Here is a 16,422-nt window from a genome sequence, read left to right as displayed (position 1 = left end):
TCTTGGTGGTGTGATTGTTTCTTCCCTGGTCAGGGAATAGCAGCAGGCAGAGAGGGAGTGGATGTGGGCCCGTGCAGAGGAAGGGTACGGGCATCTGACACTCTGGTGGTACACTCTCCCTGTTTTTATCCAGATGATCGGTTCCAAACAACCCCATCAAGGGAGGAAAAGAGATCCCAGAAGGGGAGCCCAGAACCCCAAGTCTGTTTGACTGGAGGGAGGGTGCATGGAACAGTCCTATTTACCTCTCGTGGTGCTGACTTGGCTTGGCTGACATTTGTGGTTCTGGCAGAGAGTGCCACTCCCTCCAGGCAACTCATGTAGATTGGCCGTGCTCCGCAGCAAGGACGGAGGACCAAGCGAATTTTAAGACTCCTTAGTACCAGGCCGAGTCCTGAGCTGGGGTGGTGGTGGTGTTCAGTCCCTGTCATGTCTGACTCCTTGTGACCCCAAGGACTGCAGCCCTCCAGGCTCCCCTGTCCTCCGCTATCTCCCATGCATGGGTACGTGTCTGCTAAGTCGCTTCAGCTATCTCTGACTCCCTGCAACCCTGTGGACTGTAGCCCACCAGGATCCTCTGTGCACAGGATTCTCCTGGCAAGAATACTGGAGTGAGTTGCCATGTCCTCCTCCAGGGGATCTTCCCGACCCAGGGATCAAACCCATGTTTCTTATGTCTTCTGCATTAGCAGGCGGGTTCTTTACTACTGCACCATCTGGGAAGCCACCATTATCTCCCAGAGTTTGCTCAAATTCATGTCCATTGAGTCAGTGATGCTATCTAATCATCCCATCCTCTGCCACCCCCTTTGCCTTTTGCCTTCAGTCTTTCCCAGCATCAGGGTCTTTTCCAATGTGTCAGCTCTTCACAGCAGGTGGCCAAAGTATTGGAGCTGGTGTGTTAGCACACCTCATCTCATTTTGTCCTCCCAACAGCCCTACACATCTGCCGTCAGTCCCCTGATTTTTGCAGATGAGAAACCTGAGACAGGAAGGATGGGCATTAGCAACTCAAGTGGCAGGTGTTGTTCAGTCACTCAGTTGTGTCTCACTCTTTGCTGCCCCATGGACTGCAGCACACCAGACTTTTCTGTCCTTCACTGTCTCCCGGAGCTTGCTCAAACTCATGTCCATTGAGTCAGCGATGCCATCCAACCATCTCGTCCTCTGTCGTCCCCTTCTCCTCATGCTTTCAGTCTTTCCCAGCATCAGGGTCTTTTCTAATCAGTTGGCTCTTCGCATCAGGTGGCCAAAATATCGGAGCTTCAGCTTCAGCATCAGTCTTTCCAATGAATATTCAGGACTGATTTCCTTTAGGATGGACTGGTTGGATCTCCTTGCAGTTCAAGGGCCTCTCAAGAGTCTTCTCTGACACCACAGCTCAAAAGCATCAATTCTGACGCGCTCAGCCTTCTTTATGGTCCAAGTCTCACATCCATACATGACTACTGGAAAAACCATAGCTTTGACGAGAGAACCTTTGTCGGCAAACTAATGTCTCTTTTTTAATACGCTGTCTAGGTTTGTCATAGCTTTTCTTTCAAGGAACAAGTATCTTTTCATTTCATGGCTGCATTCACTATCTGCAGTGATTTTGGAGCCCAAAAAATAAAGTCCCTCACTGTTTGCATTGTTTTCCCATCTATTTGCCATAAAGTGATGGGACCAGATGCCATGATCTTTGTTTTTTGAATGTTGAGTTTTAAGCCAACTTTTTCACTCTCCTCTTTCACCCTCATTAAGAGGGTCTTTAGTTCCTGTTTGCTTTCTGCCATAAGGGTGGTATCATCTAGATAGCTGAGGTTATTGATATTTTTCCCGGCAATCTTGATTCTAGCTTGTGCTTCATCCATCCCGGCATTTCACATGATGTACTCTGCAAAAAAGTTAAATAATCAGGGTGACAGTATACAGCCTTGACGTACTCCTTTCCTAATTTTGAACCAGTCCATTGTTCCATGTCCAGTTCTAACTGTTACTTCTTGACCTGCATACAGTTTCACAGGAGGCAGGTAAGGTGTTCTGGTATTCCCATCTCTTGAAGAATTTTCCACAGTTTGTTGTGATCCACACAGTCAAAGGCTTTAATGTAGTCAATGAAGCAGAAGTAGATGTTTTTCTGGAATTCTCTTGCTTTTTCTGTGATCCAGTGGATGTTGGCAATTTGATCTCTGGTTCCTCTGCCTTTTCTAAATCCAGCTTGTTGGTTCACGTACTGTTGAAGCCTGGCTTGGAGAATTTTAAGCATTACTTTGCTAGCGTGTGAAATGAATGCATTTGTGCGGTAGTATGAACATTCTTTGGTATTGCCCTTCTTTGGGATTGGAAGGAAAACTGATCTTTTCTTGTCCTCTGGCCACTGCTGAGTTTTCCATATTAGCTGGAAGATTGAGTGCAGCACTTTTCACAGCATCATCTTTTAGGATTTGAAATAGCTCAGCTGGAATTCCATCACCTCCAGTAGCTTTGTTCATAGTGATGCTTCCAAAGGCCCACTTAACTTCACACTCTAAGATGTCTGGCTCTAGGTGAGTGATAACACCATCGTGGTTATCTGGGTCATTAAGATCTTTTTTGTATAGTTCTTCTGTGTATTCTTGCCACCTCTTCTTAATATCTTCTGCTTCTCTTAGGTCCATAATGTTTGTGTCCTTTATTGTGCCCATCTGTGCATGAAATGTTCCCTTGGTATCTCTAATTTTCTTGAAGAGATCACTGTAAGTCTTTCCATTCTGTTGTTTTCCTCTATTACTTTGCATTGTTCACTTAGGAAGGTTTTCTTACTTCTCCTTGCTTTTCTTTGGAACTCTGCATTCAGATGGATATATCTTTTCTCCTTTGCCTTTTGCTTCTCAACTATTGTAAGGCCTCCTCAGACAGCCATTTTGCCTTTTCGCATTTCTTTTTCTTGGTGATGGTTTTGATCTCTGCCTCCTGTACAATGTCACGACCCTCTGTCCATAATTCTTCAGGCATTCTGTCTATCAGATCTAATCCCTTGAATCTATTTCTCACTTCCAGTGTATAACCATAAGGGATTTGATTTAGGTCATACCTGAATAGTCTAGTGGTTTTCCCTACTTTCTTCAATTTAAGTCTGAATTTCGCAATAAGGAGTTCATGATCTGAGCCACAGTCAGCTCCCAGTCTTGTTTTTGCTGACTTATAGAGCTTCTCCATCTATACAAACGGCAGAGCCAGAGTCAAACCCCATCTGCCTGATTTCCCAGCCCAGGATTCTTTCTATAGAGAAAAAGAGCTAGAAACTCCCTGGGCCTCACCTAGGACTAAGTGGCTTATACACCCAGAAATGGAGCTGGAGGCCTTCACCTCTTACCCCCTGCAGAGGGTTCCAGCCACATTCGGCAAGGTTTTCGTCCCCCACGCTTCCACTTCCCGGAACGCTGGTCGTCCCCCACGTGGCCCGTGGTCCACACCTGTTGCTCATCACACCACCCACCCCGCCCCCCACCCCCACCACCATCCTCTCGCCGGGACTTGTTTCCAGGGGACTGAACGTGTCTCATTTCTCTCGCCCCTGCAGATGGATCTGTCTGTAGAAACCCTCTTTAGCTTTATGCAGGAGCGCCAGAAAAGGTACGCCAAATACGCCGAGCAGATCCAGAAGGTCAACGAGATGTCAGCCATCTTGAGACGCATCCAGATGGGCATCGACCAGACGGTACCGCTGCTGGAGCGCCTCAACAGCCTGCTGCCCGAGGCCGAGCGCCTGGAGCCCTTCAGTGTGAAGCCCGACCGCGAGCTCAGGCTGTAGCCATGTCCCCGGTACCACCAGGGCCGCGGGGCCTTTGGAACTAGAGACACGGGAAGTGACCTAGGTCAGGGGAGTGTGGTGCTCCCCGAGGGCGTGGGAGGCAGTCCGTTGCCCTGGAGACCTGTGATGCCCCAGCCCTCCCCTTGATGCACTCTCCCCTGCAAAGCCAACCAACCTGCCCTCCATGGTCTCCGAAGTGGGATTATTTGAACTCTTAGGAATTCTATACAGAACCCTGCCTTGGGAATTATTATTTTTTAATTTAGTTTGCTTTTTAAAAAATTGACAGTGTATATTATCTAACCTAGCTTGCAGACTGAAACTATGAAGAGAAGGGGGAAGATCTGAGGAAGCCCTGTGTCCCTGATGTCTCTGTGACATTTTTCTCCACAGGCTGTCCGGGTTGCAAACATAAAGAGCTAACTTAATCCAGGTGTGCGTGTCGTGTTTCCATCGCAGCCAGCCTCGATCCGGCCTGGCAGGGTGCTGGCATCGCTCCTGTGTCAGCTCAGGGTGTCCCTGCCATGTCGTCACTGGAAACCGAAGCCTCCCTTTCCACAGCCTGGTTGGGTTTGTCTCCCACTGATAATGGGTTTCCTTGATGCAAACACAGTTTAGATTTCCTCTTGTTACATCAGCGTTGGCAGGACTCCAGTTTCTGAAGCAGGTTTTAGCCAACGTTGCTTTACTAGTTTCGCAGACGCGTGGAGCAGAGGGGAAGAGCGCGCACCCAGCAGGCATCCACGGGGCCCACTGCCTGGGCCAGACACTGTGTCTGCATACAAAAAGGGCTGTGTAGTCCCTGCCCTTCTTTTCTGAAGAGAAAAAACAACTCAAGCGCTGCTGAGTTTCTCTGGGAGTTTAGGAAATGAAGCAATTTGAGGAGCCACAGAAGTTCTTAGCACAGTACTTTGCACGTTATAAAGGTTCTAGTGGAAGAGAAGACTGCAGAAGCTAAGAAATGGAATGTAGGACCGACCCAGGCCGGCAGACAGAGACCAGGAGCCGGGGATAGAGAGAGGTCACGGGGGCCCACGGGGCTCCTGAGGTTTCTCCAAGCCTCAGAGGGTGACTTTTTATGTGTCCAGACAGCCTTTAGTATGTTTATAAGGTTACAATTGATCCCACTTAATTTAGCATCTCTCAGGTAAACGTCATCTGATTCTTCTAATCAGATTTTGATTGAGTTTGATCAGACACTATCCTGTAAGGTTCTTAGAACCCAGAGTAAAATGTAGAGCATACAACAACTGCATGATGGCTTAAGTGTAAACACTCCAAGCTCAATGGAAAATATAATTTTCTAAAATTTTAGACATGATGTAAAAGTCAACAGCGTCTAGAATTCTCTAAGGCCCCAAACATATGAAGATGGTTCACTCTTTCGGAGCCGGAAAGACAGGTTGGAACCCAGAGCCAAATGAAGAGGCCAAGATGGGGTCTGCCTTCCTCGGAGAGCACCCTTCTGGGAACCGCTTCTTTGCACCATGAGGAAAGTGGGGAGACAGACACCCAGCCCAGGAAGGTGAAGTGGCCTGAGGGAGCCAGGGAGGGGTTGGAAGCCCTGCCCTGGGCGTGGGGAGCTAGACTTTCAGAGGTCAGAGGTTTGGGGGCCATTCTGGTGAAAGAAGCTCTGCTTTTCCTTCTTTTTCCAAGTTGCATTCCCTCCTGTTTTTTTTTTTTTTAATTATTTATTTTAATTGGAGGGTAATTACTTCACAATATTGTGGTGGTTTTTGCCATACATCAATCTGAATCAGCCACAGGTATACTTGCGGTCCCCCCGCCTCCTGAACCCCCTTCCCACCTCCCTCCTCACCCTGTCCCTCTAGGTTGTCCCAGAGCACCGACTCGGGGGCCCTGAGAAGCTTGTCCTTATAAATGCCTTTGACGGTCAGGATTTTACTGGGGCTTTAAACCATTTCTAGAGCAGTTCATCAGAGTTCACATCAGGAAAGATGTTCTGTAATTTTAGAAGCCTGCTGAGTAGCTAAGGTTATTCTAGGAAACGTCATGGATGGGGAGGCCACAGTGTTTGTTAAATAATGCCCCCCCCCCCGCCCCACCGCCACGTTGCAGTGTTCCTCTCGTGTATTAAATTTTCGCATAATGGAGAATCTGGTGTTGGACTTTATTTGAATCCATTGATCTGTCTTCATACTCTTTCATGGTTTTCCCCCCCACACACATACTTTTAATATTAAAATTTCATAATACCTTTTAGTATCTGATGTGGCTACATAAACACCCCCTTTTTCCTAACTTCACTTTTATTTTTTAACTTCAAACTGGCAGAAAAGCTGAAAAAAATAATACAAGGCATTCTCATCTTCCCTTCCACTAGACTGACAGAACGTGGCATTTTTCAGCCCTCACCATCTTTGTCTTTTGAGTTCCTGTGATATCAGAACTTGGTTCTGAACATCAGGTAGCTTGTAGCCTTCAAAGAAGGAAGGGCTGGTTGTCTACCAAACTGTAAGAACAGCTCAGGGGTGAGGTCCCACTATCCTCACTGCACTTAATACAATTTATAAATAAAAGCACATAACACAGTGACAAACTATGTCACTAGGCCTATGAGGACAGCGCTTTCTCACTGTTCCGTTGCAGCTGAGATGGTTTGTATGTGGCAAAAAGGCAACCTAGCACAGCGTGCAAAACTCTGCCAGCCACCCCTCCATCCAGTTCTTTTCCTTCTTATAAAGATGCTAGACAAAACATGGTATTAACTTAGATTTGGGTCCACAGGCTACTTATTACTGGGAAGAGGCAGTAAGAACAATAGGCAGATCTGATGTGTTTTGAAATAATTCTAGTTAATATTTATGGTATGTGGTGGTTTTGCAGTGGTGTCCACTTTGGCCAAATTGGATTACGTTTCCCGGAATTCCCTTCCCTGTCCCTTTTTGATTAGGGTTGGCCACAAGAGGAATTTGCATGAGATTTGCTAGTGGAAGTAAAGCAACATGCATGCGTGCTTGATGAAAGTCGCTGTCGGTCAGCCCTGTTGCATCTTGTGCACATTTTCAGGGGTCTGTTGCACCTATGGTGTGGGCAGCAGCTGGGCCAGCTCCCCAGAACTCTGCCTGCATGAATACCACCGTCTCCTTAGGTCTTCTGCAGCACGAAGGATGAGGGCTTAGAGAAGGGACGAGGCCAGCGTGGGTTCTGGTGGAGCCAGATGCTGATTCTAGCTGGTTGCAGGCTTCAGGTGTCCTGGCTCTCCCCCACCACCCATTCTTCCATCCTCCACCACCCATCCCTCCATCCCCATCACCCATCCCTCCATGCCCCACTGCCCATCCATCCCTCCATCCCCCACTGTCCATCCCTCCATCCCCCACTGCCCATCCCTTCATCCTCCACTGGCCATCCATTCATCCCCACCACCCATCCCTCCATCCTCCACCACCCATCCATCCATCCCCACCACCCACCCATCCATCCCCCACCGCCCATCCCTCCATCCCTCCGTCCACCACCACCCATCTCCACTGCCTATCCATCCCCATCACCCCATCCATCCATCCCCCACTGCCCATCCCTCTCCAGCTGCTTTCCCGACCAAAGAAACAGCTGAACCAGGACTCTGACCAGCTCCTGTAATTAATTGCGTAAGGTAAGTCTCTTGAACAACCTCCTTTTTCTATTTCATTCCTAACGGTTCTTCATGGATTGAACGCTGACTGGTAACATTTCACTTTTTCCTCCTCAATACTTTACTTTCTTGAACAGATTTTGGGAATGTAATGGGTTTGCTGTTTCCTAGAGTAATTGAAAATTTTATCTTCCTATTTTGTTTACCTCTCAGCTAAACCTGGATATGTAGTACGCAGTCGGAAATTACTTAAAATATTGATGCTAAAAACTGAAGGGCAGAGTAGAGAGAAGGGAAATGTTTTCTTGTGGAGTTTTTAGGTGTAGGTGTTTTCTTAATTCTGAGAGAAATAATTTTGCTTTCCCCTCACCCTGACTTTCATTCCTTTGTTAAGAGCTACACAGTGCCTAAGACATGTCATTGTTGTGTTCTGGTTTGTGGTTGGTAACACTGAATTTCTTGCACACACACAAGGCATGTACCTCCCATGCAGATGTTGGGACTACAGAAGGAAAGGGTAACCAGAAAACTTAATTATTCCCATGCTTCAAACCATAATGTTAAAACTGTTTTGGCAACTAAATCTAGTTGCTTATTAGTATAAGCAGTACTCATGTGGTGGGCTGGCTATGTGTGTGTGTCCATTACTCTAAGGAGTTTGTTCAGGGTCATCAGTGTCAACATAAGACAGGATGGAACTTATTGATGATTCAATTAATTTTCTTCAGCAATCAAGGCAAATTCCTGTTGCTACCTTTTATTATATAGTGAAGCAAGATTTATGCTAAAAGCTTTTAATACGTCTTTGAAACTGTCATACTTCCCCTGACCAGAGAAGCTAGGCCACCACTGAGCTATTAACCCTATCCCAGTTATCCTGTTTGCTTGTGACACCCTCCTCCAAAGTCATACTCTGCATGTCCTACAAGAAAGCATTTTGAACCAACTCCAGTGTGTTAGCCAGAACCAAAGGAATAAAAACAAGTTTCATTCCTTTGGTATAGATAACCAGCTTGGTATCTGTGTACATAAACTGCAACAATATGACTGACTTGCAGACTTCTTCCAAGTTGGTGCTGTGGTAATTCTCATGGTTGATTTTTGCAACATTTCAAAGATAATAACCAAGTATAATTTTGCTGTACAAGGATGAATGAGCCACACACAATGCAAGAAATAACTCACTTTCCTCTTTCATTGAGAGAAGGAGAAGAGTAATATTTATAGAGAAAAAGCCCCTAGACCTAAATTTTGACTGTAGCCTACCAGGCTCCTCCATCCATGGGATTTTCCAGGCAAGAATACCGGAGTGGGTTGCCATTCCCTTCTCCAAGAGATCTTCCCAACCCAGGGATTGAACCTGGGTCTCCTGCACTGTAGGCAGACGCTTTACCATCTGAGCCACCAGGGAAGTCAAATTTTGTTTACTAGACCGAAAACATTTCTGCTTAGTGTCAGAAAAGGAAAACCACCAGACAGGAGCATCTACGATAAAATGACGGTGAGGGTCCTGATGATGAAGTTCTTGTCCCCTTGTCCCCTTGTCCCATTGTGTACGCCTGACCCTTCACATCTGCACCCACCCTGCTTCCCCTTAGCCTGAGCCCTGGTCTGGTCATGTCACACCCAAACTAGCCCTTCGATGCCAGCCTGCTACAGCTGGTGGTCCCCAAGAGGCCCTCAAGTCTGTCTAAGTCGTAACTGGCTTGACCTTAGGGCCTTCGAACCCCTACAAGTTCCCATTCAAAGCCTCTCACCGAGGCATGTTCTCCCTCCTGCCACCTTACATCTTAAGGCAGATTTATTCCTACGCCTTCCCTGGTGGCTCAGACAGTAAAGAATCTGCCTGCAATGCAGGAGACCTGGGTTTGATCCTTGGGTAGGGAAGGCATGGCAACCACTCCAGTGTTTTTGCATGGAGACTCCCATGGACAGAGGAGCCTGGCGGGCTACAGTCCGTGGGGTCACAAATAGTCGGACCCAACTGAACGACTAACACTTTGTCTTTCTGTTCTTCTGTGCCACACCCACCTCCACTTTTTGGCAAGGTCCTAGCCAAGACAGCTTTCTGGTCTTCACTCACTCCATCCAATCCTTCTTTCTTTTAAATTTTCTTAAATCTGACTTCAACTCAGAAGCCTTTCACAACCAACTGAAATGATGTCACCTGCGATTACCAGTGTCATCAGTATCCTGTCTGCTTGCACTGAAGGTAAATGCTTTATTCCTTTAATGCATCATCTTTTTTCTTTTAACTAACAAAGAAAATGAGGTTGAGCTTCTTGTCTCATGAGTTGTCATGCCGTGTCATCACTTAGAAGTGGAGAGGTCATTAGGACGTGCATGACGAGGATGGAGAACAGATCTTGAAATAACTACTTTCCCTCGGTTTTTCCTACAAGAATTCTAAAACTGTACAAAATGGACCATGAATGTTTGTCTTTTTTCTTCCTACCCTGCACCATTCTGGATTCAGCCAGTCAGCAAATGTTTACCTTTGAGGTTTCTATGCTATAGTGTGCATCTGATGTACCCATGAGAGGATGAAGATGACGGCAGTAGACTGTTAGCTCTGACGCTCGTTCCCTGTGCAAGGTGGAGCCTGTGACACAGGCTGAAGACTCAGCGTTTCGCCTTGAGCTGAACCCTCTGCAGGCCAGGCCCCACCACGGCCTCCCTAACCCCTTGAACATGCTGCAGAGAGAGGTCCCTTCTCATGTTTATGTATAAACAGGTACCAGTTTTTATTTTATTTCATCATATTAACATTCATGACACATCAGAATGAGAAATGCACAATTGTAACCATTCAACAGCTTGCCTTACTCCAAAAGAACACTATATTCATATTAAACATTTATACAGTCTTCCCACCCAACTTTACAAATGTCCTAAACCATTTTCCAGCATTTCTCACATCGAAGTCTAGTTCTGCTGTTTGATATCACCGTTCTGTATCATCTGGTAGGCTCCAGCACTCCCTCTCCGATTCACGGTGCAGAGAACCAGCTACTCGGGGCCCATGGCCACCCATGTGGCTCCAGGGCTGACCTGAGAGGCTGTCTCCTCAGCTGGGAAGTCTCCATTCTGAGGGCTGATTATTTGACATTAGTGACCAAGAACTAAAAGCTGCAGCATAGGACCACATTGGTCACAGGAAGGAAGGGGACCATGGCCAAGAGAAATCCCGAAGGTTGGAAGGCCAGTTCAGCCCAAAGATCTCATTAAAACCAAATCCCACAGCCCTCCTGAAACAGACAGCACTGGAGCCATTGCTTTCACTTCTCAAAAATGTTCCACAGTTGTGACCAGACTCTGGAAGCTGGGAGCTGTTACATGGTTGGTGCGTGTGTACGTAACACATCAAAAATCAATGTGTGAAACCTTGACAGTTGGGTCTGATTACACCCAGAATTTGCATGTATAGAGAAAAGCTAAACTTAACAGAACCTTTCCAGTATGGCAACAATGCACTCCCTACAGTTTACTCACTTCATTTTACACCCATATCACAACCCATTATTTGTGCATAACCAGTTATGTTCTATGAAGCTCAGAATTGTCACGATCAAGTCAGTTTTGAATCATGTCATTCTATGCTGGTTTTAGCAGTCACCATAAGAAACATGAAGTCACATCCGACTCAAAGGACTGTCCATTTCTCACACGTAGAAAAACCTGAGATATGAGTCAGCAACTAGCTACACTTACAGTAAAGAACAACACGAACACCCACCCACCACCCTTAAAAAAAAAAAAAAAAAGCTGCTGACGTGAATTAAGGCTTCAAAACAGGACCAGACTATAGCTGACGAAACTCAAGCCAGGAAGTTTAAAAGCAGGTAAGTACTATCACTTGCTTACTTGTTCTAATCACCTAGTTTCAGCTGCCAGGGTTGATTCCATACAGTGATTGTAGGTATGGACTGAGACCACTTGGTCCCGCTCCATTTTGGTGTCCCTTCTACTAAAAAATGCTGCGGGTAGTTTGAGAATAGTGTGGGTGTGTCTTTCCACTCTGCTTGCGATGAAACAAAATTTGTCCGCCTCCTCCTCACCTTTCTATACCGTTTAGTTCTGAGCATTCCTGGCTTACGAAAGCCTCTCAGCCCTAGCGGTATGAAAGCCTAAGGAAATCGTAGAAAATACCACCTTCGTCACATGCTAAGGGGGTAAAAAAAAACCACTGAGAAAATAATAGCCGACTTAGCAGCAGCAGCTGCTCCTCAGTAGTTTGATCTTGTCCTTCCACAATTTTCTGCCTCTTGTCGTTTGCAATAAAATTCCACTTTATTGTTCCATTTTCACAAAATACCTCTGTGCAGTGAAACCAAAATAGAAAATACCTAGTTTGGCTGAGACCTTGAAGGGGGTGCTTCTCTGCTACCAAATAAATTCACATCTGGCTTGAAACCAGGTTAACCTTTACTTCCCAGGATTAACAAGCCCATCTTGAACAGTTCTTTTGATTTAGAAAGAGGGAGGTAGACTCATTTAGCCTCCCAACATTAGCTTAAATCACCATGCTGCCAGATTCCTGGCTGTTCAGTTGATCTCAGATAGCTTTGTCTTCCTTCTTCACAAAGCTGAGAAGAGGAGCTGGACCACTTCCATCCAGGCCTAACTGGAAATGCCTGCAGAGATCGTCTAAACTGGTCGAAAGGTGTGACTAGCTACCTACCTGTTCACAATGCCTAGTAACCGGGCCACCAGGCCTGGTAGTGGTGAAAGCCCCGACTTTCTGTCTGAGGTACTGGGGTTGCTCTAAAGTAGGTCTTGGCAAGGCCCCCTAATGGTCAGTCAGCAGAATGACGCTGGCCAGCTCAGCGGCTGGCGGGTGCGCTTGGATCTGTGCCTCAGCTTTGGACCTGATGGTTCCTTGTTGATTTACCATTAGGTTTTGTTCCTAACGGGGTCTCCCCGCCCGACCCACAGGCTGGCTCAGTCTCAGCGCTAAGGTGCACTTCGGAAGGGACCAGACAGGACTAGGATCTGAGATCTCTTTGTAGCACAACAAGAGAACGGTGGGGGCTTCCGTCCTCCAACTCCAAGTAGAACTCAATCTAGTAAGAAGGGGAGGATGTGCAATCCATTGCATAGAACTGTGACGTGTCTGGCGGAAAGCTGGCCTGGGCCCTTCCATTTGTGTTGAGAGAAGTATTAGCTGCTCTCTCAACTGCAGATGTTAAAAAAAAAAAAAGAATGGTGTGGATCCATGTGTTGTTTTTACACCATAGCTCCATTTTCCAAAAATATATATGTACATATATATATTTCAGATTTACAGGGAATTAGTTTTCGTGAACAAGACAAGCCCTGTCCACGGGAGTCACAAGTGTCCTCCTGCTCAGGAGACCTCGATGATTTCCATGCTGCCTGAAAAGCTTGACTGGCTGCCCACCTTGCCCAGTTCCTCCCGCGACCGGTTCTCGGACCTGATGCTCTCACCGAACTCCATCTGGCAGCTTCGACGCTTGAACTGCTTCTCGAAGGGGCTCTCCTCATGCCAGCTGCGCCGGGAGTCGGCCCTGTCGCCGGGCTTGTGGCGCCGGCGCACCGAGTGCCCAGGGTCCCCGCCGCACGTGGGCAGCTGGCTGCAGCTGAAGGCAGGGTGGCCCGCGCGGCCCCCGTAGACGGCCGAGGCCGAGTAGAAGTGTGGGGGCTCTGGCGCGAAATACCAGCTCTTGGTCAGGGCCGGCGCGGAGGTCTGGGGGGCCAGGAGGTCCGAGTGCCAGCCTTCCAGGCCCAGCCCCGTGGCCGACGTGGCCAGGTGCTGCTGGCTGGCCGAGAGGCCGAAGAGGAAGCGGGGCTGCCCGCGGTCCTCCACGCTCCCGCTGCGGTGCAGGGGCGACCACAGGGGCCTCCCCGGCCGGGGCCGTGCACCCTGGCCGCTGCCGTCAGAGGGCCGGTGCGGCGGGGCCTCCTCCCGGTCCGGGCTGGCCTCCGGCGTCTGCTCCGACACCTCCTGCACCGGAGAGAACTGGCAGGGCTTGCCCGCGCCTTCCAGGCTGGAGGCAGCGGGCTTGTAGAGCTCCAGGGCGGCCTCGGGGGATGAGAGCCCGCCGGGCGTCGGGGACACCGACTTGATGTCCAGCGAGAAGGAGCGCTTCAGGCGGCCGCTGTCCTCCAGCCTGTCTGGGGTCAGGTGGAGCCCGTTGAGGGCCTGGACCAGGGGGCCGTCGTCGGGGGCCGTGCTGGGGGGCGCAGGCCGGGGCCCTGCCCCCTCGGAGGGAGCAGGAGCCGGGCGGCCGGGGGGCGGCCCTGGGGGCAGCTGGCTCCCCTGTGCACCCTCCACGGGGCCGGGCCCAGCGACTGGCTCGCTTGGCTTCTCCAGGGGCAGCAGCTTCAGTTTGCTCTTGGGCCCAGCGGCCCCGGTCTGGCTCTTAATCCTCTTCTCGTAGTCCAGGAGCTGGCCCAGGAAATTGAAGTTGGGAGATATAGTAGGTCTTTTTTCTTTCACAAATCTGTGAGGAGAGGGAAAAACCAAAAAGGCTTGAATCTGACAGCTGACCTGTTAAAGTGATTAAGCTAGAGTAAGTGAAGAGGTGAGACGGAATTATCAGAGAGGTCCTCCCAAGACCTTTGGAAGATGGCTGGTTTAGAAGTTCAGGGAGTGGGTGGGGCAGGTGAGGGCCTCTGCCTTGGGGAGCTTTACAGACGACCCTGAGGATGTTAGAAAGCAGGGAGCCCAGCCCCGTTTTCAAGGACTTAAGGCTTCCAGTGGGCTTCCCTGGTTAGTTCAGCTGGTAAAGAATCCGCCTGCAATGCAGGAGACCTGGGTTCGATCCCTGGGTTGGGACAATCCCCTGGAGGAGGGTATGGCAACCCACTCCAGTATTCTTGCCTGGAGAATCCCCGTGGAAGGAGGAGCCTGGTGGGCTGTAGTCCACGGGGTCACAAAGAGTCAGACACGACTGAGCGACTTCAGCATGCGCAGTGTTTCCCGTGCAGCTGGTAACAGATGATTCTCTCCTCACCACCTGGGACACCCTCACCCCCACCCAGCCCCTGCACTGGTGTTCCCATCAGAAGTACAGCTTAACAGCCATGCCACCTTCAACTTTCCAATGTCACAGTCCCCACAGTGACTTCGAGACATTTCACATTTTTAATTAATGACCAAAAGAGACAGGCTATCAGACGGCCAGAGCATCAAAGCACACACTTTCCAGTTCCCTGCTCTTTGTATTTAATGGGACAGAATAACGAGTCACACAGTGGACTTCTGCTAAGCATGATGTTAATGCACTAACAAGAGTATTAGCTCAATTAGCCCTCAAAACTACCTACCATCACAGAGGTACACATAGTCCTTATGTGAACTGCCCCAGTCACACAGTTATTAAAGTATGGGGCTGGGATTCAAAACCAGGTCTAACATCTGGATTCATTCCTGTAACCACCTTGTTAAAAGAGTCACCAAGGGATCAAAACTAGTAGTAAACAGCTTTTCCATTTCGTGGCAGAAACAGACTCAGAAGTGGTAGATACGTTCTTTAGTGGCCCCTGATTCTCACGGACATGCCTCAGAAGATGCAGCAGTGAAACCACCCTAAGAAGTTGAATAAGGAAGGAAAGAGAAAACTCAAAAATAAACTCCTTAGAAATATGTAACCTAAAGCAAATTAACAAAGCCAGAAATAACTGACTCAACTGTGACAAGTGTAAATACAGGGTCTTCATGCTAAGACCCCCATGAGGATATGAGGGTGCCTTTCCTGCTGGCTTGTGTGGCGTTCAGGAGGACCTTAGAGGGCTAAGCCCGAGGGGAGGACCTGCCTCCCCACTTTCTTCCTCCAGTGAGAAGCTGTTCGAGTAGCTCATTTCTTTGTTCCAAATTTTCCAAGTTGAGGAAAAAATCCTATTGTTACAACAGGTCTGGTTCTGTGTGCGTATATTTATTGATCCATTATCACATGGAGATAATCCACCTCTATCCAACAAGATACACAGAGGGCTCTGCTTCAAACATCCTTCAACAGAACCCCAGTCCTTGGTGCTGCTGTCATTGGCTGCCTTCTGTCTGGAGAATGAGATTGGGGACAACCCAGTCAAAAGTATACACTGCAAAATCTGGGCAAGTCTGGACAGCCACATGCAAATCAATGAGGTTAGAATACACCCTCACATCATACATGAAAAAATAAACTCAAAATGGCTTTAAGACTTAAATATAAGACATGACACCATATAACTAACAGAAAACATAGGCAAAACATTCTCTGACATAAATTGTACTGATGTTTTCTTAAGACTGTCTCCCAAGGTAATAGAAATAAAAACCAAAATAAACAAATGGGACCAATCAATCTTAGGAGCTTTTGCACAGCAAAGTAAACCATAAAACAAAAAGACAACCAAGGAATGAGAGAAAATATTTGCAAATGATGTGACTGACAAGGGCTTAATTTCTAAAATATACAAACAACCCAATCAAAAAATGGGCGGAAGACCTAAATAAATATTTCACCAAAGACGACATACAGACGGCCAACAGGGACGTGAAAAAGATGTCTGTCATCGCTAATTAGAGACATGCAAATCAAAACTACAGTAAGATATCACCTCCCACAAATCAGAATGACCATCACTGAAAAGTCTACAAATAATACATGTTGGAGAGGTTATGGAGAAAAGGGAACCTTCTTACACTGTTGATGGGAAGGTAAATTGGTACAGCCACTATGGAAAATAGTATAAAAGTTCCTCAAAAAACTAACAATAGAGTTGCCATATGATCCAGCATCCCACTCTTGGGCATATACTCGGACAAAAGTATAATTTCAAAAAATACATTCACATCAATGTTCATAGCAGCACTATTCACAGTAGTCAGGACGGAAACCTAAATGTTCACCAACAGATGAATGGATAGAGAAGATGTGTGCACACACACACAAACAAATATTACTCAGCCATGAAAAAGAATAAAATAATGCCAGAAGCAGCAACATGGGTGGCCCTCAAGATTATCATACCAAGTGCAGTCAGAAAGAGAAAGGGAAATACCATATGTATCACTTCTACGTGGTATCTAAAACACGAACAT

General features: G+C 47.6%; 2 protein-coding genes and 1 non-coding gene across 7 annotated transcripts in view; 1 reads left to right on the top strand and 2 right to left on the bottom strand.

The window, feature by feature from the left end:
- The window catches only part of BORCS5 (BLOC-1 related complex subunit 5), a 97,803-nt gene extending 93,596 nt beyond the window's left edge, over positions 1 to 4,207 (top strand). For both annotated transcript variants that reach the window (XM_018048469.1, XM_005680821.3), the window contains exon 4: positions 3,545 to 4,207. In XM_018048469.1, the coding sequence (XP_017903958.1) occupies positions 3,545 to 3,775 (231 nt within the window). In that variant the 3' untranslated portion in view covers positions 3,776 to 4,207. The remainder of the gene's footprint in view (positions 1 to 3,544) is intronic.
- Positions 8,713 to 8,784, bottom strand: TRNAC-ACA. The gene has a single exon. It is a non-coding gene; the product is annotated as a tRNA-Cys (tRNA).
- DUSP16 (dual specificity phosphatase 16) overlaps positions 10,093 to 16,422 on the bottom strand; it is a 107,409-nt gene continuing 101,079 nt past the window's right edge. For all 4 annotated transcript variants that reach the window (XM_018048468.1, XM_018048465.1, XM_018048466.1 and 1 more), the window contains exon 8: positions 10,093 to 13,837. In XM_018048468.1, the coding sequence (XP_017903957.1) occupies positions 12,721 to 13,837 (1,117 nt within the window). In that variant the 3' untranslated portion in view covers positions 10,093 to 12,720. The remainder of the gene's footprint in view (positions 13,838 to 16,422) is intronic.

This window comes from Capra hircus, chromosome 5 (assembly GCF_001704415.2).
Source record: "Capra hircus breed San Clemente chromosome 5, ASM170441v1, whole genome shotgun sequence".
Classification (NCBI taxonomy): Eukaryota; Metazoa; Chordata; class Mammalia; order Artiodactyla; family Bovidae; genus Capra; species Capra hircus.
The sequence above is the reverse complement of the archived record's forward strand: the minus strand, read 5'-3'. Positions and strand labels throughout refer to the sequence as shown.